This window comes from Heliconius melpomene, chromosome 16, assembly GCF_056956725.1.
Source record: "Heliconius melpomene rosina isolate 202511_hmr_F chromosome 16, ASM5695672v1, whole genome shotgun sequence".
NCBI lineage: Eukaryota > Metazoa > Arthropoda > Insecta > Lepidoptera > Nymphalidae > Heliconius > Heliconius melpomene.
The window spans coordinates 6,358,786-6,383,587 of record NC_140404.1 but is presented as its reverse complement, the minus strand read 5'-3'; the positions used below and the strand labels follow the sequence as shown (position 1 = coordinate 6,383,587).

The 24,802-nt window shown below is 36.6% G+C and overlaps 2 protein-coding genes across 2 annotated transcripts; one reads left to right on the top strand and one right to left on the bottom strand.

Annotated features, from left to right (window-relative positions):
• Positions 1-29: 29 nt before the first annotated feature.
• On the bottom strand, positions 30-8,936 carry Nprl3 (GATOR complex protein Nprl3). The gene is made up of 11 exons (XM_085199743.1): positions 8,448-8,936; positions 7,611-7,826; positions 6,684-6,778; positions 5,970-6,183; positions 5,598-5,752; positions 5,235-5,366; positions 4,545-4,709; positions 3,390-3,579; positions 2,030-2,651; positions 1,434-1,597; positions 30-1,003 (listed from the first exon to the last, which is right to left on the bottom strand). Exons 1-11 carry the CDS (start codon positions 8,644-8,646, stop codon positions 849-851), a joined length of 2,307 nt encoding a protein of 768 aa, XP_085055869.1. The 5' UTR covers positions 8,647-8,936; the 3' UTR covers positions 30-848.
• Positions 8,937-9,435: 499 nt separating this feature from the next.
• On the top strand, positions 9,436-24,214 carry LOC146530818 (Golgi resident protein GCP60). Its single transcript, XM_085199478.1, has 10 exons — positions 9,436-9,682; positions 10,020-10,233; positions 10,575-10,643; positions 10,732-10,836; positions 11,176-11,457; positions 12,010-12,086; positions 12,606-12,794; positions 13,337-13,435; positions 22,904-23,019; positions 23,658-24,214. Exons 1-10 carry the CDS (start codon positions 9,538-9,540, stop codon positions 23,772-23,774), a joined length of 1,413 nt encoding a protein of 470 aa, XP_085055604.1. The 5' UTR covers positions 9,436-9,537; the 3' UTR covers positions 23,775-24,214.
• Positions 24,215-24,802: the final 588 nt, after the last annotated feature.

Here is a 24,802-nt window from a genome sequence, read left to right as displayed (position 1 = left end):
ACCGTAGGGAGGTAATAATAAAATAAATGTAAATAAAAATAAATATTTATTGCATAACAATCATTTAAAGCTTCCTGATAAACTAATATCACACTTATAACTAAAGAAAAAATCCAATTAGTTAATTTTCGACAACCCAACAGTTCTATCCTAAAAAGCAATAAAGAATATTTACAATTTTTGTGTAGTATAAAAAATGATATTTTTTAAATTCTTAAATACTATTATCCCATAGTAAGCACATTATTTAAGGATAGGTTATTATTTAATGTTAATTAAAAATAATAAAAAAAGATATATGTATCATCATATTTTTTATAGTGTCTATGAAAAGAAAACCAGATGTAAGTTATAACTTTAATTTAATATGTACATTTTTAAATAAATTAATATACATTGAACTAAGTTTATCTTTTTAATAAATATAACTCAAACGCGAATGACTCTTCAAATAAATATCGAACTTCTTGAAATAAAAATGTACAAAATTAAGAATTAAGGCCCGTAGCGGTTTATAAAACCACTCTCAAGTCTGTGATCAATCTATAAATACCATATAGACTTAAGTCATTTTTCAATATATGACTTAACAATGTTTTACTTTTTTAAGATGTTAAGATAAGCATTTTTAAGATGTGCTCTCTTCTTTTCTATATTCTTCTTCTTCTCTAACTTCAATGTTAACCAAAATTTGGTTACAAAAATTACATTTAAAAATAGTATTTTACTTTACTTTTATATAAAACACAACATTAAAGTAATAGTTTTATACATGTTTTCAAAGAAAGAAGGATTAAGATAGTCTTGAAATATGAAAAAAATTTTTAGATAATTTCTGAACAAGATAATTATTGATAAGGATACAACATAGCTACAGCTGGATCTTCCGTTTCAAATGTTATGAGGACATCTTTGAATTTGTCGAGAAGCTGCATTAATTGTGATCTTGTTACATTTTCCATAAACATTATTTCTTCTAGATGTTGCTCGCCGCGGAAATAGCCTGTAAGATACATGTTATATTAATAAAATTTTCCTTAAAATTCAACTAAGATTTAAGAATTGTAGGCGATTTTAACAGGAGATCACGTTACATAGAGTAAAAATCATATATTTTTAAAAATGAACTATCAGAAATGATTAAACGACAATTTTACCCCACTACTTTAGGTGGTAAATGACATTATGCACTGTATTTATAAGCCGTTAACCAAAACTAATATACCACTTTGTCTAAATCAAGAAATAGCATGGTGTAATCGCCACTTTAGTCATTTCGCATTATGGGCCATCAATAAATTACATGACTGTTTTTTTCATCGTTGTCACGGCTGGACATTTGTCAGCCTTACCTGCCTAGCAATATTTGCAATTTTATATCTAAAATTATAAACTTTTCGAAATGATTAATATATATAATATGGCCCCCATACCCTTTTTGTGTAGCCTGGCGAGCAGCAGCAGGTCATCGCGGTCAGCGGCGGCAGGCAGCTGCGCGAGCGCAGCGCGCTCCGAGCGCGAGAACGTGTCCAGCGACGCGTGCGGCGAGCGCGCCTCGCAGCCCGCCGGCGCCATATATACCGTCGGCGATTGGAAGCTGACGTCATAATATTTAAAAACTACTAAGATTATATTATAAAAATTACAAAATATATATTTTATTATTATGTATGACAAAGTATACAAAGAGGACCAAGTGTTAACAACTCGGGATCAACTAAACTGTAAGTCTCGTTCTGGAAATAATTGTTATAAAAATAAAGCCATTGATGAATTATCGAATTTCTTAAACAATTTAACTCCACTAACCACGCACTGCCTAATTTTAAAACATTGTGTGTTGAGTGGCAGAGATCAAAATCGCGAAAAATAAATACAATGAGAAACTAAAACAATGCAAACAAAACTTATTCATTATTATTTTATTTTATTCACTCTATGTATAGATATAAAAGTGAACGATGAACAAATTTGGTTTCAGAACATATTAAAAAATATTGCTATTTTTTTATCATTAAAACAAACTTACCTCATTTCGTTTTGCAATTTCAAATTTAATGATACACCATTTTTCTTTTCCCCACAATTTGAGTGTCCATTTCTCTGCCTCGGAGACACGTCAGCATCACTTTCCATTCTATCTTCATCGCTACTTGTATTTATATTATCAGATTCTTTCAAAGATATATCCGATAGCCGCGACGGTAAAGTTTTTTCGCCATTTTTACTATCGTTGTGACCGTTTTCACTACCGTTTGTGCCGTTAATATTATTCGATATACCGCTATCTACTGAATTTCCTTGAGCTTTCTTATGAAGAGTTTGAGCTTTGTCATAATCAGATCCGTTTATATTAGGCTTTATTATACCATCTACGACATCTATACCGTCGTCGAATGAATGGTTCGCGGAGTCGTCGCCAAATTTATCGTATTTCGAATGTTCGGAATCGATTACTATCGGTTTTGTATGTCCAAAGTCATTCTTTAAAGTTTTCGTTGGATAATCTTCATCAGAGTCTAGGAAATTAACATTATCCGTGGTTTTCAGTGGTTCAGGGATGTTTATCGGCACTTGATTTAGAGATGAGAAGGATACGCTATTAGATTGGTAGTAAAGATCGTGTTTCTCACAGATATACTCCTTGCCGTCTGTAAAGTTAAAGAAAATATGTGTTAATTCATAAAAAATATTATAGGCAAGGGAATTTCTAAATATTGACTATGTAAATATTTATTATTTAAATAAAAAAGAAAGTTAATAAAAAAAAATAGATTATTAAATTTTAACTAAAAATTACATATAATTTTCTGAATTAATTTTAAATTACATATAATTTACTGTTTGTTGGCTGGCTGAATTTTTCTTATGTGTGGTGGACAAAACATAATATCTTATATTATCTGCAGCTGCTAAAAACTTACGAAGGTCTACGTTGAAAAATAAATAAAAACATCATTAACCTAACTGGTAACTGCAGTGGGTTTACTTGCACTTGTATGCCTCAGCCAAAACATAACTAGCCATCAGGAAGCCATTGGCACACAGCTGTATACTGGGCTAGATTGCAACCCTGGTGCCAGAAAAAAAGAAACATTGCAATTATCGGCGGGTGGTTGCGACTACACGTCCTCGCGTTGCATTGCACGAACCCAGTTGCCATTATCTGCAGTAAGTCTAAAAAGCTTGTCTATCTCAAAGTAAAAAGCCAGTAATATACTTGCTCCTATTCTGTATTAAACGGGGTCGTGGGCGACGGTGACCACTTCCCATCACATATTCTGTGGTAAGTAGGACACAAACTTTACGTTGTACGGGCCGCAGGCAGACCCCCACGTCACAGTTCCACACGCCACGGCGCCACACGTCAAATACTATACGTCACTCACCCTGCGCGGGCCGCGGCCACACCCCCTCGGCGTGCGGTGGGTTGAACTGCACATAGGTGTGCAGCTGAAGCAGCAGGCGGCGGCGCAGAAGCCAGGCCAGCAGGCGTGCGGGACGGCGCCGCGCCCACGCGCCCCACCCGCCGCGCGACACGTACCACAGTGGTGCCGGTAGGGAGAACTCGCTCAGCATCTACAGCCACACATCACGCACACTTTAATATATTGTGGGTTGTTTATAAACTGATAATCAGTATAAAAGAAGTTGAGTCATTGTTCCTTTGTATAAAGCAAATGTTCACAGATAGACTGCGCAAGCCATAGGGTTATCAGTTTGATTAGCCTGGGTTGTAAAGTTTATGCTATATATTAGCGAGAAGGATGTAAGAGATCCGAAAAGCTGTTGTGGGAAGCCCAAGGAGATTTTTGACCAGGAAGAGAGTGTATGGATCAAATTTTTTCCTTCGCAAGATCACGAAAAAAATCTTATGCATTAACCAAAAAGTTTTCTGTAGTTTTGTGGACTTAGAGAGACATTTGACAGAGTTGTGAGAACGAAATTATCGAAGATACTACCCCTAGGAGCTGGCATGTCGCCTTGATTTGACGTCCAATCGGATGCTTAAAAAGGATGTTTCATGTCAGCTTCAATGATCAATTTGTTTTTGGATAGCTGTCTCAAAGGAATGAAACAAAGTGACATGGGAGTGAAAGTAGTTGATCTGAATATCAATGGGTGTGAAAACAATGGTCTAAGCATGAATGTGAATAAGACAAAGGTTCTGGTACTTGGAAGAAATGAAGAAAGGATGGAATGAAAGCTCAATGTAAATGGTAAGACATTAGTACAAATGAATGAAGTGGTTAGTGTCTGTTTAGGGTCATTCTTTAAAAATGACTATTTATTTTACAATTGTAATTTTATTATGTTTAAAAAAAAATACTCTTTAAGTTTTGGGAAAACCTCTTTTTTTTATTGTAATTAGGTCTTTATAGAAAATCATACCTTCTTTGTTACACTAATATAATACAAACACAAAATAATACTTATATATACTAATATATTGACTCATTAATAAAGTCATCTATTTGCATATTTTATATACATGTAGATATAATAATAAGAACAAGAAAAATAAAAATAAATACAGAATTTACTTGTAACAGACAAAGTCCGGGAAATTCCTTGGCAAATTCTTCCACTAGAGGTGAGTTTATATGTATGTTTGCTCCAGGAGCCACCACATAAACATTGCCTTCACACAATGGATATATAACTGTTGCCTTCGCCCAATACACTAAGTGGCCCGTTAGTTGAAATGCCTGTAACATGTTTATAGAAATTAATTAATATTTAAGAACGAATTGATCTATATAAAACGTGTTGCCTTAGCAGCTTGTATGTAATTTTATACTAAAGTGTATAATATGTTTCAAGAAACAAACAGTATATGTGTAATTTTTATTTAATTGGTTATTGATTTAGTTAGTTAGTTTAAGTTGATCTAATACATTATTTAAAATAATAATACATTTCTGCAGTTATTCACCATACAAATTTTTCATGTATTAATAAAGACCATAGATTACAATAACGGTGTATATGGACGATTGAAACTACCCACGTTTTTTATTATAGTTTATGCCGCAAGCATCTTACTAGTTTCATATTTTATCCGTGTACAAAATTTTCGCAATTTAATTTTAAAAACTTTTAAACTCTAAACAAAAAAAATAAATATAACAACTTCTTTAAGATATAATAAACATAACATCTATACCCTTTTGTATAAATAAAAAAAAACAAATTAATACATACAAATAAAATATAAAAATATGTTATTTTACCTGAGTGAGTGTCAGATCTGCTTCAATGGCCAGAGTCTGGAGACTTTTAAGAGGACTATATAATTTAATAAGTCTTAAAAGTTCTGGACTACCATCTAAAGGTATTGATGCTAACAAATCATTAGGATTTACCTGCAAAATAGAAATTGGTTGATTGAAGCATTTGGGAGTGTTTGCCTGGTAATGCAATGGTTATGGGTTCAATGGAACCTTGGGAGAATGTTTATATTTTTTATTTGCCTAACATAATAAGGAAAAGCGCGGCATTGAGGTTTCCCCACCCATCCCCTCTTCGTTTTGATACTAAATTATCTTTGTCTGCCCTATAAAGAATAAAATAGAATAAATATATATTAATCTTACCATCAATAGTATGCCATGATAAGGCCTCAATTTCTGTACACATTTGTCTATGGTCTCAGGTTCGATGATCAGTCCTCTGTTGTGTATTTGATGTGCTTTGTGTGGGAGACAGAATGATAAAAGCACCCATTTGTTTATACGAACTTGTACAATACCTGGAACATAATGCAAGAGAATACTTCATAAAAAAAAACTAACTAGTGTTCTGGTCGCGACTATACCTGATTCTTTTTTGTGTAATTTGAAAGCAATAAGCATATGCTTTTTACTATGTGAAGGTTATGTTTATCATAATATTTGCTAAAAAAATACTTTTATAGGAAATCTTAAACCAAGATTTCATTCCAAATTAACATTAAATAAAATCCATACCAGTACTGCTCAAATCCTCAAATACTGCTTTCATAGATCTTGCTAATGAGCTTCTTTGCAATATCAGATGGAACGCAGACTTGGGTGCAATATTACCACTTTCCATACTATATGTGGCTGAACTGACCGAATGGCGGGAATTGTCTTCATCGTCGTCATTTTCACCTGAATTTGTTTCACTGTCTAGTGCAGAGACCTCATCGTGTGCTGCTGACTGAAAATTTTTAATTTTAGATTATAGCTAAAATAGAAATAATTGATATAATGCGGCTATCGTGGCGCAGGGCGACATGAGTGTTAGCGCGACGATTTTGGGTCCGATTCCCACTAGGGAGCGAGGACATGAAAATATTTAATGTTGATTAGTAACGAAGCAAAGCGCGGCGTTACGTATCGCCACTCAACACGCAATGCGTCGAGTATTACAGTAACTCTAACACTAGGCTCGGAATGTGCGGGATACAGCATGAAGACTATAATATAACTTCTAATTACCTATAATTATATTTGATGCACTTAAATAATAAGACAGAGCTACACATTTAAATATACATTACAAAATATTATTCCAATTCATATTTATTTTATCACTAAGATAAAGTTAAAAAAATATGTTGTATACTTACCTCTATTTTTTTTTTATTTCATCAAACTATTACTTACAAAAGTAATATTACTTACGTAGTATGTAATTATTCAATAGAGTAAACTTACCATAATTTTCATTTCTTCAGTTAAATAGTAACATCTCTTCTCTTCAAGTTCTAGTGCTTTACCCAGTCTCATGCTCAAATCATAGTAGCATTTAACTGAAATGATAATTTATAATTAAAAAACAATAAGTCTGAAAGGTCTAAGCTGAGCTTTGTATTTGTGCGAGTGTTCATATATAGTGTAGGTGTGGCATTAATTGCTTGGCCTAAATCAGTTTATACAGATTTTTGACAATTGGCCTACAGTTCTTGTAGTGATAGCAGCATCATTTGTTTAAATTAGATTTATTCAAGAGCGAAAGTTAAAGTTGTCACTATCACTATACAAAAATGGACAACTATATGTGACCAAGTAGTTAAAGAAAAAAAATATATTGAAGATAACTCTTTTCTTGATGATGTAATGGAAACATTCATTATTAAAACAAACAACAAATCCGACAAGAATAAATATTATGAAGGTGCAATATCCAACATAGCACTATCCATAGAATTATTTCTTATTTTTAAAGATTTATAGAGATTCCACCAGAGTGCAAAAAATTAAAACAATTCATTCTCTCAAGTGGGTATCAAACAACAGTAACCTGGTTGGTTACCATTTTAGATATTAATATAAAAAAAGATGACACAATATATTTAGGAACCTGATATTTCTTGTTTACTATTAAGGTAGAGTATATGTTTATTATAGTTGATAACATATATTGTATAGTGAAAACATATAGTTAAACAAAATGTTCCAGCTATGACCAAACATATACATTGTTTTATCTGAAATTTTACCATTAACATTTATATTTTAATTAAATGCTATACCAAAATATTGACAAAAGCAATAATTTCAATTATTAATTTCCACAGATGAAAAATAATAATAAAATAATTCCTTGGTTGCAAAAATGTAAATATTTACAAGTGTACATACCTATAGAATGACTTGCAGATGCTTGTAATGCAAACACAATATTAACTAATATGATAGGAGCAGCTGAGTTATCTTTATTAGTTTTGTATGGTAATAAAGTTGGATGTCCAACAAATCTTACATCATTCACTTTTAATTCAAACTTTGTGTTACAAAGCTCTGCTTTTACTGCAAACAAAGTAGATAGCATTTCATCTGTGAAACCACTCACTTGACCTGAAAAAGTTGTAAAAATATTATGATATATTTATTAAATTAATATTCAAGAGGACCTGCATTAGTAGACATAGGGAACTTTGTGTTGATACACAGTATTTAGCACTTCACACTTTATTTTTCAAATATTCTGTAAGTGTGAGTGTTGGAACTTAACACCATACTTTGTCTTGTTACTAGAATGAGGCAATTAAAATAATTCTGATGATGTGTTGCTGCACCATAACAATCTCAATTACCAATAAAAAAACTTAATTACAATTTTTTTTAAATGTCATAGTATAAAGGGTAAGTGGTAGACTAAAGTAAGTATATGTATGTATAAGTAAGTATATGTAGAAGATAAGTATTAGTCTGTTAGCATAACCTTCTTACAGGAAATATTCTTGTAAATTTGTGTACATTATAAAAATATTACTATTATATTAGGCTAAGGTACATATGTAATATAAAGAAATAATTTCTTTCTTAATAAGGAATATTACATACATTCCTTTTCCTTTTATATCTCCAAAGTGCTAAAGCATATTTAAAAGTTAGTGAATATCATTTATAAACTTCTTCTACAGATATAGTTATATTAATTAGATTATAATAATTAATATGACACCAAACTCTAACCTTTATGTATATTTGATGTTTGTGACTGCGAATTTTGAAGTAGATCTTCAGCGGAGCTTACTGCATATGGATTGTGACGGCCACATTTTTTTTGTTTACTTTCATCTTTATTTTGAGTTGTATACGGATATCTAAATAGCAGTCTATCACCCTTGCTATCAGACTTAACAAAAAATATATTTAAGGGATTTACTTCCATTGCTAACTAAAAATGTTACGTCAATAAAGAGCCAACTTTAAAGTAAAATTAGTGAGAACTGGTAAATAATATAGTTTCCAAAGCAGGATGCAATGCACACGATACACATATTTTTAATAAAATGATCAATTCAATCATTTTATTTAGAACAGAAACTCAAATTATCTCGTTTTTAAACTTAGACAGATATAAAGATACAATTAAACTAATTCATGTATAAAAAATATAAGAAAAATACTCTAAAATCGAAATGATGCAAAGCAAAAATTTAGATGATGAATAATGTCAAACGAAGTGTCACTGTCAAAAACATTACAGATATAAATGTGATAATATATTTTAAAACAACAGAGAAACGAGACTACGGTATGTTTCCGTATTTGTTTGCCATAAAATAATACTTTTGATAATATTTGTTTATAGTTAAACAGTTTAAATATTATGTACTAATAAAATATTTTTAAATATGATGTACAAGAAACAGTAACAACTTTAATATTTTTTAATTATTCCATATGGCGTATCTATTGATCCCACAAACTATCCAGATATGAATGACGTATATTTTTTTATTATATAATATAAATGATTATAAAAATTCATTTTTGTGAATTAAATGTAAAATTAATATTTACTTACACTTTAATGTAGATTGTTTCATTTTTAAAGTGGGAAATATTGTTAAAATGCAACATTCTAAAACCATTTCTATCCATCCCATTTATCGGTATTTCATTTTATTGAATTTGTAATTTTGTAACTACAACCTGTCAATACTTTGTCATTTTGTTAGACAATTGACAATTTAATTTATCATATGTCAAAGAAAAATAGCAAATCTATTGGGAGCCGATTATTTCTTTTTAGTTAAATAAGAATCAGTTTAATAAAATGGCAAATAAAAGTGAAAATAATCTAAAAATAAATCCAGTAAAAGTTCCTTTAGAAACTGATCAAGGTATTATTGACAGCGAGGAACGAAAATGGGGTATGCCATTGAGAGAAGTTTATAAACATGGACTCTCTTTTTATAAAGGTAAATAATAATGAAATTCTTTCTGTAGGCAACATGAATTATTTTAAAATAAATATGAATCTATATCTTTATAATAATAGTACTTAAATATAATTACAGATAGTATCTTGTATTGTAGTCTTGCATTCATATTTAATTATTAATTCTTCTGTAATTTAATGATACCTTCTAGACAGCTATTATCGTTACTATAGATTTTTGACTTTAAGTATGTAGAACATAATTAGGTATTGATTTTTCAATTATTGATATATAGTTCTAACAAGGATGTTCAAGTAACACAGTATTTGTATATTTATAAAATTTAGTGCTATAAATTTCAAAATGTATTATTTAGATAAAGAAGGAAAGGCACTTCATTTAAGTTATGAGGACAGATTAAAGCTTGTTGCCTATACACAACAAGCAGCTCATGGTCCATTAGACGTAAATTCAGCACCAACACTTGGAGTTCTAGATGTTATCGGAAGAGATAGGAGGGCAGCTTGGCAATCTCTTGGTCAAATGTCACAAATTCAAGCTATGGCAGGATTTATTCACACATTGGATAGGTAACTTAATATATTTGCAATTGTGTGTATGGTCAAGTCAATGGCTTATGTATTGCAGTGGGGCAGTGTTTAATTGTGAATACTAAGGCTGTGACTTAGGGTAATAAATTATGTTCATTTCTTTGCTTTGAATACAAAGTACTGCATTGAGTTTTGGCACTCAATACATAGTGTCAACATAGTGGTCACATGTGTCAATCTTTACACTAGGTCTAAAACTTTCCAAATCTATTAGTTTCTTCTGTGCATTAACAATCATTTACTTAGTGAAATATTGTCTTTATATTTTTTTTTCTAATCTATACAGCAAAGTAATACATTGAGTGATTATAAATTTCCAGATTGTGCCCATTATTTAAACCATATCTTGAGGCAATACAAAAGGATTTGGAAGATAAAAAACAGCAAGAGTATGGACAGTTTTAAATATTATTGCTATTATTTTTATTTATAGTATTCTCATTTTGGTAATATTCCTATGATTTATATTTTTTACAGGCTACATAGAGCTGAAGAAGAAAGAGCTCATTTAGAATTACAGAACAGAATAATGTTAGAGAAACAAAAACAACAAAGCGCTAAATTAACTGAAGAACAACAAGTGTAAGAAGATCTATTTTTTATTGTGTTTTATATTCACTTTGTACCTGTCACATTTACAGTTAGACCCTGTACCGCAATGACTTCTAATGTGTTTTCTTTTATATTTAGATAGTTATTTCTATCATTTAATTTCTATTTTTGAAGCTCTTCTTATATTAGAAGATGCAAGTGACAATTTTAATATTGATAATGAATATATAATATGTATCAATGTATTTATAAATGTACACCAAAGTACTCTTAGTCTGTAACACCAGCTTCCTAATGAATTGATTTGTTTAATCTATTTTTACTTCTACTTTTTATTTTGACTTAATACATAATTTTTTAAATTTACAGGCAAAGAATAAAAGACGCACTAAATGCACAAACCTATGAACAATTTTTACAATATGCACAACAACAATTTCCAGGCAATTATGATCAACAAGCGATTCTCATACGCCAATTGCAAGACCAACATTATCAACAATATATACAACAATTAGCCGTAGACCAAAGACTTGCAAATTCAAATTTGAATTATAAAGAATCTGACAATGAGAATGATATTGATAATGAAAATGATGAATGCAAGAAAGATTTGGATTTTAATGATAATGATGGCGAAACTGATAATAAGTAAGTGCAGACTGCTTTCTCTAATATTAAAGGGAAAAGTTATTAGTTATATATAAAGTATTGTGTGTGCCTTTAATAAGTGTTATCTTAGAAAAGAAGTCACATGTACAAAATGTAATTTCACTTTGTTCCTGTTTCATAGACATTACATATTAGTTGACAAAAGAAAACATTTAGACCTGGTGTTTATATACACTTTACAAAGGCAATAAAACTGTAAATATATTTCCAAGCAATAAATTGAGCCCACACCAATCGCACATACTATCACACCATTTTCACTTTAAGTGTCAATGACAAAGGTTACTTTATATTTAATATTACTTATTTTATTTAATATTAGCTTTTATCTTTTGGTTCACCATGGTGAAATGGAAATAATTCAAAAGTTGTGTATGACACATGTATCAGTTGTGTTCTTATATGTGTTGTAAAGCGGGCTACTTTGAACCATATGATGTCAAATGGCCTAAACCTTTCCTCAAAATTCACACATTCAATCAAACAAACTCAAAATATAAGTATAGATGTCAATATCAAATATTTTTTTAGGTCTATGCAAACTTCAGAGAAGACAGAGCTAATTGAATATATTGAAGAACCACGGGAAGAAGAGGAGGAATCAGATGGTAAAAGTTTTGTTTTTATTTTATCATTGGACTTATATAATTAGGTTGTTATGGCGCAAGGGCGCAAAGTGTTATTGTGACTTTAAATGCGATGGTTGTAAGTTTGATTACCTTCCGGAGTAATGAATTATTTAATATTTTCATTAAAAAAAATAGTATTTTTTTAAAAGCGCGGCGTTGAGTTCTGCCACTCGACACGCAATGCCTCGAGAATTCGGTAGAGAGTGGAGAACAGAATGTCTTAACACTAGGTCCTCTCTGCCTACCCTGCTGTGTGCAGGATACAGTGTGAAGAGGATAAAAAATATATATATACCCAAATAAGGAGTTGAAAGTTTGAATGGAAAAATCTTTAAAATGTTACAGATTTTTATAGAATTTGAAATTTAGATTCTTAAAAATATTCATTGAACATATGTTTAATGGTTTATTAGAATTCTAAGGGTAAACTCCTAAGGGTGCAAATAAGAAGGCGAAGCTGCGCGCGTCCGCTAGTACATATATAAAAAACATTTTCAGATGGTCTCCCAGCAGTGGAAGAAGCACGAATGTGGACGAGGAACGACATAGCCCAGTTCAAAGAGTCAGCTCGGGCCGGTGGTGGACGGCTGACGGTGGGTCATGGGGAGACCGTCACAATCAGAGTGCCCACGCACCACCACGCCAGGTGCCTGTGCTGGGAGTTTGCTACGGATAGTTATGATATAGGTATGACATAATTTTTTACTCTGTTTTCAGTTTATCCTGCTAATCCCGCGTATCACTGAACAGATGATGATGCGGTTTACAGAAAAATATTTGTTACACTTAGGTGAAGGTTTTAGTGTTTTAACATACTTCAAAAAGAGGAGGTTCTCAGTTAACCCATATATACCTAGTATCAAAATAATCCATTTTATGCTTTCATGACATTGTGTGTTAAGTGAAGTTAAAGTCACTCTTTTTCTTGCCTTTAAGATGTATCTCACACAACAAGGTAGTTAAGGAAACCTGGGGACCTACTGTTAGGTTCTCCATTAACACTTTCGCCCAAATTTTGGAGGCATTGCGTGCTGAGTGCATCTTGCCTCTACCAGAAAATGAAAATATTATATATTTAATTTGTCCAAGTGGAAATTTTACAGTCATTTACAGTCGCACGCTTATGCTCGCGAAGACTGTTTGTTTTGATAAACTTAGTAAATAACAAATAAATAAAGTAAAGATTATTAGGAGACTAAATAAATAAAAATAAATAAATAAATTTGTAGGTTTTGGTCTATTCTTCGAATGGAGTAAGTCACCTACATCAGAAGTGACAGTGCACGTATCGGAGAGCGATGACGAAGACGACGTGGATGACGATGACGGTACGTTCGGTTTTAGTTATACAGGGTGGAATTGAAGGCACCACTTTAAATGAAACCACAGTTTTAACTACTCTATAAAAGCATAATATAATTCAGAAAAAAAATAATTCCCAAAAATGAAAAAGTTATTTTTTCAAACAAAATAAATAATAAAATAATCGTTTTAAAAAAAAACGCCATTTGTAAAGTGTTATATTATCACTCACACACTTACCTGTCAAAGCGGCAACGTCGCACACGCCTCATTCAAGAAATCGAGTCGCAGCAACTAGCGTAGGTATGTAGGCAACGGCGGCGAGCTGATGTTAAATTAACGCAACACTTAGGAATACACTTTACACACACTTTTATTGAATTATTTCTATTAGGTTTTTAATTTTACTTTTGTTGCACTACAAACACATTTTTTATGTTCCCGTTTTAAACTAACACTCATTTTTAACATGTTTACAAAATTATTACAATAATAGCATTTTTTTTCACTTTTTTTAACAATAAATATTACATTTTCTGTCCACATTACATTCAGCTCGATAATGACCCATATTATTACACTTGAAACATTTAATATTTCTTTTAATTGTAGCATTTCTTTTTACAATAAATGCAGATGATGATGACACAATTTCCCCCCGTAGTAGTATTATGGTTTGGAACTTCCAAGCATTCCAATTTTTTACTCCTTCCAGTTTTATTACTGTGCCGTTTCCTTTTCATGAATGTGATTGTTTATTTTGCTTGTTTTTCTTTTTTATTCCTTCCCGGCAACTTAACCTCCAAATTTCAATACCAACGCCGAAGCGTCGCGTGAAGTAACGCTGTTTTAATCTCGCCAGTATTTCTAATTTTCTACGATTGATGCAATCTTCTTTATTATTGTTACGACGTGGTCTGGGCCCATAACCCGTTGTATTTATATGGTTTAGTAAATAGCATTCAGCTATAGTCCGACCCAACTACTATTGCGCAGAATGTACGCGCCGCACCGATTCTATGGGAATCCCCGGTAATCGGTGCGGCGTGAGCGGGGTGTCTTTGTACAGATAACAAAATTCATTTTTAATATTGATTGATTATGGCAAAGCCGAAACGGAATTATGCAGTTACTGCGGAGAGGACCACGCGGGGAAGGTCTGCCAAAAACGGCAAAATCTAGAAACTCCCCGGTGTGCAAATTGCGCAAAATTAAAAAGGGAAATCGCGCACCAGGCACATACAGCCTATAGCTTAGAGTGCCCGGAAAGACAAAAATGGGATGGTATAGCACGTTCCAGGGTTCAGTATTGCTAAGGGCCCCCCAAACACTTCACCACGTGTCGCCTGCGAGGTGCGCAGAGTAACCGGGAGCGAACTAAGGTTCGTACAAGCGAACCTACAACGCTCCAAACTGGCGACGGCGGAAATATACAAGGTGGCGGTAGAGGAAGGTATCTCAATCGCACTTGTCCAAGAGCCGTATGTAGGAAGGACAGGTGAGATGAAATCTCAACCAGGCACAACCACCATCCAGTGCACTCTAAACCGCCAGAAACCGGTTAAGGCGGCCATAATAATTTTCGGAAACACCCTGGAGGTGATCCATGACCCCCAGATCGTGACTGAAAACGTGGCTGCCGTCCATCTCAAAGCCGGACCGCTGTCGTTGGGAGTGCTCTCCGTGTACTTAGAAGGCGACCAGAACTTATCCCCATATCTATTCCAAATCAAAAAGGCTACCACCAAAATTCACACCAACCATCGGATAGTTGCGGGCGACGTGAATGCTTGGAGTCATTGGTGGGGCAGCAAATCCGAAAATCATCGCGGAGCGGAGTATCACTCCTTCGCAACAGAGCTGGACCTCCACGTCCTAAACTCGGGCAATATACCAACTTTCGAAACTTACAGAGGAGGGAGGTGTTACGAGAGCTGTGTGGATGTGACCTTAATAAGTCACACCCTGCTTGGCAGAGCGGAGAACTGGAGAGTGGACCGAAGTCTGGTAACATCCGACCACAACGCAATAACGTTTGCGCTGCGCTTGGAAAGGGCACTGGAACCCCTGAAGCCTATCACCACACGCAGGTACAATACCAAGAAAGCAAAGTGGTCGGACTTCGTAACTGCCTTCAAGGCCGCACTAGCCGAACACAACATAGCCAAAGATAACGTACACAGAGTTTCGAGCCCGGAGGAACTGGAGAAGATGTTATCGATCTACACATCCATAGTCCACAGCTCATGCAAAGGAACAATACCCAAAGTTAGAGACCGGAAAGGTGATCCAAGGCCGCCATGGTGGTCAACCACCCTAGACAAATTACAATCTGACGTGCTTAGGAAGAAACGCCGAATCCGGAACGCTGCGCCCCGACGAAGAGAGTTCACTATCGATGAGTACATGCAGGCAAGGGACACATACCATCAGAAAGCAATAGAGGCAGCCACCCAGAGCTGGAAGGAGTTCTGCACTTCTCAAGACCGTGAGAGCGTTTGGGACAGCATCTACAGAGTTATAAGGAAGACGTCCAAAAGACAAGACGATATGTTGCTAAGGAACATAGCTGGCGAAACACTGTCACCAGATAAGTCGGCGGAGCTCCTGGCAAAGACGTTCTACCCTGACGACCAAGTAGATGGCGAAACTGAACTGCACAAGCGAGTCAGAGAGGCCACTGAAGGAAGAACTCCCGCGGAGATTGAAGACCTGTCGGAGGACGACCCCCCCTTCACGGACGCGGAATTGGAGATGGTTCTCTCGAGCCAGAACCCAAAGAAAGCGCCGGGACCGGACGGCCTGACCTCCGACATATGCAGCATGGCGATCAACTGTGACAGAGAGGTATTCTTGGCGATAGCTAATAAGTGTCTATCACTGTCATACTTCCCCAAGCAGTGGAAAATCGCCCACGTCTGCATCCTTCGTAAACCTGCAAAGGACGACTACACCAACCCAAAGTCGTACCGTCCCATAGGGCTACTACCGATCCTCGGGAAGACGGTCGAGAAGCTTTTAGTGGGAAGACTGCAGTGGCACCTTTTACCAACGCTTCATCCCAGCCAATATGGGTTCACGCCGCAAAGGGGAACCGAGGACGCACTCTATGACCTAATACAACACATAAAAACAGAAACTAAACAGAAAAAAAAGACAATACTCCTTGTATCCCTGGACATAGAGGGCGCTTTCGACAATGCTTGGTGGCCGTCACTTAAGAGCCAATTGGTGCGGAAACGATGCCCAAAAAACCTCTACTCCCTGGTGGCCTCGTACCTGGAAGATCGAAGAGTCATCATCAACTACGCCAGAGCAACCAGCGAAAAGGGTACCACGAAGGGTTGTGTCCAAGGATCCATCGGCGGACCAACCTTCTGGAACCTCATCTTGGACTCACTCCTGCACAAAATGGCGTCCAGAGGGATATACTGTCAGGCCTTTGCTGACGATGTGGTCCTCGCTTTCTCCAGCCATAGTACTAGTGAGTTACAAGCCCAAGCCGAGACCACCCTAGCCGAAGTGCAGGACTGGGGAAGGCTAAATAAACTGAGCTTCGCCGCGCATAAGACCCACGCGATGGTAATTACCAAGAAGCACAAGTTTGAAGCCCCCGAAGTCTACATGTCCGGCACCCGACTGAGTATGGTCTCGGAAATAAAACTCCTAGGACTCGTAATAGACTCCAAGCTGACTTTCAACGCGCACGCATCTGCAATATGCAAGAAAGCTGCAGACATTTACAAACGACTAGCGTGCGCGGCGAGGGTAACGTGGGGTCTTAATGGCGAGATAGTGAGAACCATATACGTGGCGGTGATAGAGCCAATCGTCCTCTACGCAGCAAGCGCGTGGTCTTCGGCAGCCGAGAAGCTGATGATAAGGAAACAACTAGACTCGCTGCAAAGAGGATTTGCCCAAAAAATATGCAAGGCGTACAGGACGGTGTCTCTGACATCGGCACTGGTCCTCTCAGGCTTAATCCCCCTTGACCTTCGAATCCAGGAAGCCGCCAATCTGTACAAGATCAAAAAGGGGTACTGCGTGGACCTCCTACCACCAGGACGCGAAATAGAGCGCAGGGTGGGACCATTACAAAATCCACACCCATCACAACTCAAAACAACTGAGTACATGCGCTTGGAGAGCCTCGACCAGGAGACCCTCGATAAACACCAAATAGCCGGTCCCCTAATCTTCAACGAGGGTTGACGGCAGCAAAATCGAGGGTAAAGTAGGAGCAGCCCTAACCTTGTGGGACCAGGGTAGGGAGAGGAAGTTCTCCACATTTCGCCTGGAGCCGCACAACACCGTCTTCCAGTCGGAAATGTATGCACTCTTCAGGGCAATAGAGATGGTGAAAAAGTCGAAAACGAGCGCTACCAACATCTTAAGCGACTCGAGATCATCCTTGGATCTACTAAGATCCCCATCGACGACTCACCCTCTCGGCCTACAAATGAAGAGCTGCATACGAGACATCCAAAACGAGGGCAGGACAGTGCGGTTCTTCTGGTTGAGGGCCCACGTTGGAACACCCGGCAACGAAAGGGCAGACGAGCTGGCGAAAAAGGCGGCAATAAAAAAGAAGACGGCACCGGACTATGACAAAGTACCAGTATCATACGTCCGAAAGCAGATACGCGAGGAGACTGTCAAGGCATGGCAAGCGAGATATGAAGCCTCCCAAACCGGATCAGTCACAAAGCTGTTCTTACCAGACGTCAAAAAGGCATATACTCTGGTAAGGAAAACAAAAATAACACCAACAGACACCCAGCTACTGACTGGCCACGGCGGTTTCGCCGCCTACTTGCACAGATTCCACTTAAAGGACAGCCCATCTTGTCTCTGCGATCCGCAATGTGAGGAAACGGTCACGCACGTAATCCTGGACTGCCCAAGATACGGCTCAGATCGAGCGATGCTGGAGGTCACCATCAACAAAAACCTAGACCAGCAATCACTCCACACCATCTTAGAATCAGAAGCCACCAGGACACCTTTCCTCACCTTCGCACGTAAAGCCATCTTAACAGCCGCGAAACGCAACAGCTCGCTAGTGGCTCTCCCCTCCGCGCCAATACCCGCGCCACCCTCACAAACATCCCAAACACCAGCACCTGCACCATCACAAACCCCTGCACCACTCACACAAAATTCCCAAACACCAGTACCCACACCACCAACAACACCTGCACCGCTTCCACAAGCTCCCCAGATACCAACTTCCGCACCACTTCCAATCCCCGTACTAATCCAACAAACACACTCGACACCTGCTTCTCCCACACCAACAATACCAACAAAATCAACAATAAATAAACTACTGGCCTCCCTCAAAAAGACCACAGGAGGCCTGCCAAAGAAGTGGAAAAAACTAACCACAAAAGTAAACCCGCCACAGCACAATCCACCAACACTGGCCACAACCAACGTGATGGCAATGCTAAATGAGAAGGCAGCGGACGGACAACCCGGAATAAGGGTCAGGAGCGTAGCCTTGTTCATGGCCGAGGGATCAGAAAGGGTGGGAATAGCTTTCAGTCGCTCGGAACCGCCGGATAGAGTCCAAATTTCACCAGGACTAGCAGCCCTACTCAAAGGAAGCACGAGTAAAACATCGGTGAGGTCAGCAAAAATAGACTCACTGACATGGCAAAGGCTGGCTGAACCCCCCTGCCGAATACTGCGGTCACAGAACAAAGTGATCGCATTGCTCGAATGTGGGGAGAAATCTCCCTTTGCCCAACTTGACTCGATCCTCCGAAGAGTTCGGGAATGCACGCCGCAAGGAGCCCCTAAGACCATAAGCGTAGACGCAATGAGGGTAGAACCTTATAGAGGCAGCATAGCAAACTACTACGAATGCCTCAAGGTCGCCCACAAACACCAGCTAGTCGTCTACGAAGACAGGGGGGAATGCCTTGACTTCCTAAAGGCAAAGAAACATCTACCTTCCCCCTCAACAGAGGCTCCAACCGAAACGCCGAAGCAGAGCGGATCCGAGAGGCTGCAAGAGAAGCTGTACCCCGAGCCATCCACAAGCAAGACCAACACACCCACCCCCAAACATAACATCTCGAGGACTTTGGCGAGGGCCATTCTGGGAGTCGTCGCTCCAAGGGAAAAAGAAACCCGAAAATGCTCTGCCTCTAAGGCTGCGCGCCAAACTAGCACGCAAGAGAGAGAGGTCAAAGCCTTTTTCGATACCCGAAATCAACGGGAACAAAAAGGACACCGCGAAGGCGTACTAGAGCACAGCAGAGGCAACATAACACTACCTGACCTAAAAATAGCCAGAAGCCCAAAGGAACATGCTATAAATGCGTTCATCGAGTTCTTAGCCACATTAAAGGCAACCCGCGAGGTAAACACCAATATCTGTAAAAAGATCCTTCAGACTTTCCAGAGAGGGAACTTCAAACTCCTGGAAGTAGAACTCGATGAAGCCAAAGCCGCCATCTATGACAACGTCAGCTCCCGTGTCATTCACGGAAGCATGACGGGACAGTACATGGCGGCCTATAGCAGCACCAAGGGCTTTATAGGCCTGGTCGAAAGTGAAAGAGTAGACGATCCCCCCAAATTCCTTACATCAGAGAGCGACCAAGTGGTAGTAGTGGCCGAATGCACGAGGGTGATGCTGGACGATAGGATACTCGGAATGGCAAACGCCATTTCAAGCGATCCTGAGCCGGGCGCAGCCTTCGTGAATTGGGAGCTACCAAAACTTTCCTGGGTAAATGGGGTTCCGGGGTGTGGTAAGACAACTCACATTATCAAGCACTTCGATGAGGACACGGAAGTAGTAGCGACAACCACAGTAGAGGCCGCGAAAGATCTAAGAGAGAAGCTGGCGCACCGCCTTGGCACGAAAGCGACAAAGAGAGTGCGAACAATGGCCTCGATCTTAGTCAATGGTTTTCATGAGGGAATAGCTATAAACCGGCTAACGGTGGACGAAGCCCTCATGAACCACTTCGGGGCCATTGTTATGGCGGCCAGACTGTCAGGAGCGAACGAGGTCACACTCATCGGAGATATCAATCAGCTGCCTTACATCGACAGACAAAATCTATTCGAATTAAGGTACTGTAGGCCTAGCTTGACAACCAACATCACATGCGAGTTGCCTTGCACACATCGGAGCCCAATGGACGTCGCCTATGCCCTCGCCGGAGTATATAACAACATTTACTCCGCAAGCCCCATTGTCCACTCCCTAAAGGTTCTCGGATATACCGACGCGCGAATACCACACTGTAACGACGGCACCCTATATCTGGTCCACACGCAGGAGGAGAAGAGGCAGCTGAAAGACCAGGGATATGGAGCTGGAGCAGGTTCGCGAGTCATGACTATCCATGAGGCTCAGGGGCAGACCTTCGCAGACGTCGTCATCGTCCGAACCGGACGCGCACGGATCCGAGTACATGAGAGCGTCTCTCACGCAGTCGTCGCAGTGACGAGACACACCAACACCTGTGTCTATTACTCTGACGATGGCGGTGACGCAATAGGCAACTTCATCAGCCGAGCGGTGGGCGCTTCATTTACGGAGGTGGTGGAGGCGAACCTAAAAGGGGCAATGTCACAAAGAGACGATAGGGTGATAGAGGCACTGATCCAAAAACTTAAGGAAGGCGTTCTGCATAAGCCAGGCCAAATCTAAAATTCCACACCTATATACATAATAATTATACAAAAGACTATAATAATTATACAAAAGACTCTAATAATTATACAAAAGACTATAATAAAAAATAAAAAAAAAAAAAAAAAATAAAAAAAAATATTGTCGGTAGGGGTCTCATCCAACCCCTCTAGTATAAGCTCTAGATATAAGTACAGTTTAAATTGTCCCAAAATTAAGTACGCCACATTAAAATAACTTTCTTAAAATAAAAAAAGGCACGGGCAACTATGAGCCCGTGGATGTAGTTTTTTTAAAATAAAAAAAAAAAAAAAAAAAAAAAAATATTGATTGATTGTGCAATATAACACTATAATTCATAATAAATGTAGATTATACTTTTTACGCATGATTTGATATTAAAATAATTAATAAAATTATCAATACTATTTACAAATAATTACTAAATATTAATTTATTTCGTATTGAGTTTTCGCAGGTCCTCGTGTAACATTATAAAACTCGTTTAATATTTAATTTTTATACGATTTTCTATCAAAATAATCATACAAATATAAATAATAATGAAAATCTTAATAAAAAATTTAATAGTATATTCGATAAGTATTTTAGTTAATGGCAACTATTACAATGTTTTTAATTATCTGTGTGAGAACAGAACTTAGCCGCGGAACGGCTAAGTTCTGTTGTATTTACATTATTTTGTTCGATTTTATACGTTGAATAATTATTAAGTGTTTTAAATTATTTGGATGTTGTTTAATATTAATTTTATCATTAATCGGATTTCTAAAATCGTGATGAATGTTTTGTGATCGTGATGATGTGATTACTGAGTATTTTTCTCAAATGTGAAACTATTGTGTCAGTATTTGAGTGTACTATCAAAACATACATTTTTTAAGACATTTCAAACAAATGTTGAGTTTTTAATATTACTTATGATGTAAATATTAGTGATAGTAAAAGGAGAATGCGACAACGACGATGTAAAACTAATGTTAAATGTAAGTACCTATCTATCGTAGTTCAATATCATTTTGTGTGTTAAAAATTTTGAATATAACTTTGTGGGTGGTTCAATAACCATGCAGTATTTCTAAATAATTTCATAATAAAAGTGATATAATAAATTGACTTAAAGTAGGATTTTGTTAAACAATTTTAATAAGAGGTTTGAACGTTATTTAGATTTATAATAAATAGGTAATTGCGTGAAAAAGAACGCGAGATATCGTTCTTTCTCGTTCGGTTTTTTTTTGACGAATGAAAAGTAGAAGTTTGGCAACGCTTAGTAGTATTTTTGTAGTAGTATGTGTATGTGTGCGTCACACGAAATACAGGTATGGAGAAAAATCGTGAAATGAAAAAAAAATCCTACGTCCAAACTGTTGAGGCATCTTGATTAATTTCTTTAGCTTCGGGTTTGAAATTTTTTACCCTATATGCAGTTTCAATTAAAGAAGCGCAGCCTCTTCCACCCTGTATATGTTTTTATCAGCTTGACGCTGTATCCCGCACACAGCAGGGTAGGCAGATGGAACTTAGTGTTAAAACACTCTGTTCCCCAACTTTCCGCTGATTTCCGGTCCTATAAGGAAATAACTAAGAGTTGTGTATGTCACATGACATATTCGTATTAAGGGTGTATAAAAACGATTAATGTGATGTATCTAGCCTTCCCCAATAAATTGCCAAATTGAACATATAATTTTATGTTGTACTTTTCAAATTAAACCAGAAATTCCTGACATTAGAATGTTCAACCAAACAAGCCCTTTTTATAATATTAGTATAGATATAGATAATATAATATAAATTGACGAATTCTCAACAGATTACACAGTAGTTGACAACAGTGACCCTGAAATAGGCTCAGAGCGCCGTGCTCTCGGCCAACGTCCGCTAGTTAACCTGGTCGTGCCCATATACAGGCGAGACTGTCATACCGAGGTAAATATATTTTGTTTTGATTCACGCTTTATCACGCATGTAGCAGGATAGGCAAAGGTTACAAAAATAGTCTTAAGTCATTCGGACGCAATGTCCTAATTTTCGAAATATTGCGTGTTGAGTGGTAAATATCAAAGGCGTGCATTGTCTTGATATCAGAGCAAGGAAATGAAAATAATTCATTGCCCCGAATTGAAATCAAATCGCCAAGTGTCGTATTTACATTCAGTCGCAGTGCAGCTGCGCCACGATGGCCTCTTTAGTTTTTGACCGAGTTCCTTATAGAGGAGGTTATCAATTGGCCTGTATATTTTTATGTTTGTTACTTCAAAACTTTTGACTGGGTGAAACGATCTTAATGATTCTTTTTTTATTTGAAACTTACTGCTTTCTGTGTGGTCCAATTTTTAATTTCTGGCAATGGTATCCATGAGAAAATCTCAAATTAGCGCGACAAACGGACGAATAACTCAATATTCCGCCAACCGATTTCGATGATTCGTTTTATATAGAAAAACATTAACTCCAAGTGTAGTTTGATGAAAGTTTGTTCTGATGTTAAATTTTGATTGTGGGATCCAGTAGAAGCTGAACAAGTAATTGTTTTTTTGTTAAAAATTTTAATTGATGTTTTTCAGGTTTATGCTGGGTCCCATACGTACCCGGGTGAAGGCGTATATTTGCTGAAATTCGATAACACCTATAGTTTGTGGCGATCCAAATCGTTGTACTACAAAGTATACTATACACAATAATTTTATTTGTTTTAAATGCTTAAAATTATTAAACTGAATACAATATTTTTATAGGTTTTCTAAAACTTGCGTGGCCCATCTAGTTATCTGGAGATAGCTGCGCAGATACGATTTTAGGATTTATTACTTAGTTTTAATTATATATTTACTTTCCGAAAAGCTAACATCAGAGCTGACACGATTCATGGACCGTTCGGTAAATCTTCGTCATTTCCCTTAAGAAATAAATATATTTAAATAAAATTTTATGTTTCTGAGCACATATTCATGCGAAATTACAATAAAAATTTTAGTTAATAGTTGTTAATAAATGTGTGTATGCAATTCAAATTATTATATTGTATAATTTTAAGAAATCAATTAACAATATTTACGAATGTGTATTGTATAGGATGTAAACATGACAAAATTTATATATTATAACAATTTAACAAAAACTATATATAGCATTTTGTACATAAGTCCATTTTATAAAACCGTTTTAATTTGTGGTAAATATAGCTAAAAGAATTGTCCTTCAGTATAAGTAAGTAAAAAATAGAATTAATTATAAGTTGACAAAATCATAATTTAATTTTTTAACAAAAACATTGCAGTACTTCTATTTTATCTACAAATAATAAGCTACTTTAAAATGATATGTCTTATCTATATAAGAAATCTGTTATACTGTAATGTACTTAAAAACGGTGTTTAAGACTATTTACAGTTTTTTTACTATTTTAAAAAACTACTTATGTTTAAAATTGTTAAACAATTTATATAATTTTTAATTTGACTGTGCCACCAGTAGGCTTTCATTCTTAACAATATGTACTTAAATATTTGTCCTGTTTTACACTGCCTTTCACATAATTAATTTCATTAGGTTTGAAGCCTTCATGGAGCAGGGGTAAAAGCGTGACTGTAAACGCGACAGTTGTAGGTTCAGTTCCCTTTCGGGGGAATGAAATATTTAATATTTTCATTTCCTTGGTCGGGTAGCAGTCTTCTAACAGCAACTTCTAGCGAACAGCAGACTTCTTCGA

Bases quoted from the DNA above. Each gene is read 5' to 3' on its own strand.
- Nprl3 (XM_085199743.1), bottom strand. From the start codon at position 8,646: ATGGAAGTAAATCCCTTAAATATATTTTTTGTTAAGTCTGATAGCAAG. The intron at 6,779-7,610 runs GTATGTACACTT...TTATCATTTCAG, and splicing joins ATCTGCAAGTCATTCTATAG to TTAAATGCTACTATGATTTG. The intron at 5,367-5,597 runs GTAAGATTAATA...TCTATTTTGCAG, and splicing joins ATCATGGCATACTATTGATG to GTAAATCCTAATGATTTGTT.
- LOC146530818 (XM_085199478.1), top strand. From the start codon at position 9,538: ATGGCAAATAAAAGTGAAAATAATCTAAAAATAAATCCAGTAAAAGTT. The intron at 10,644-10,731 runs GTATGGACAGTT...TATTTTTTACAG, and splicing joins GAAGATAAAAAACAGCAAGA to GCTACATAGAGCTGAAGAAG. The intron at 12,087-12,605 runs GTAAAAGTTTTG...AAACATTTTCAG, and splicing joins AGAAGAGGAGGAATCAGATG to ATGGTCTCCCAGCAGTGGAA.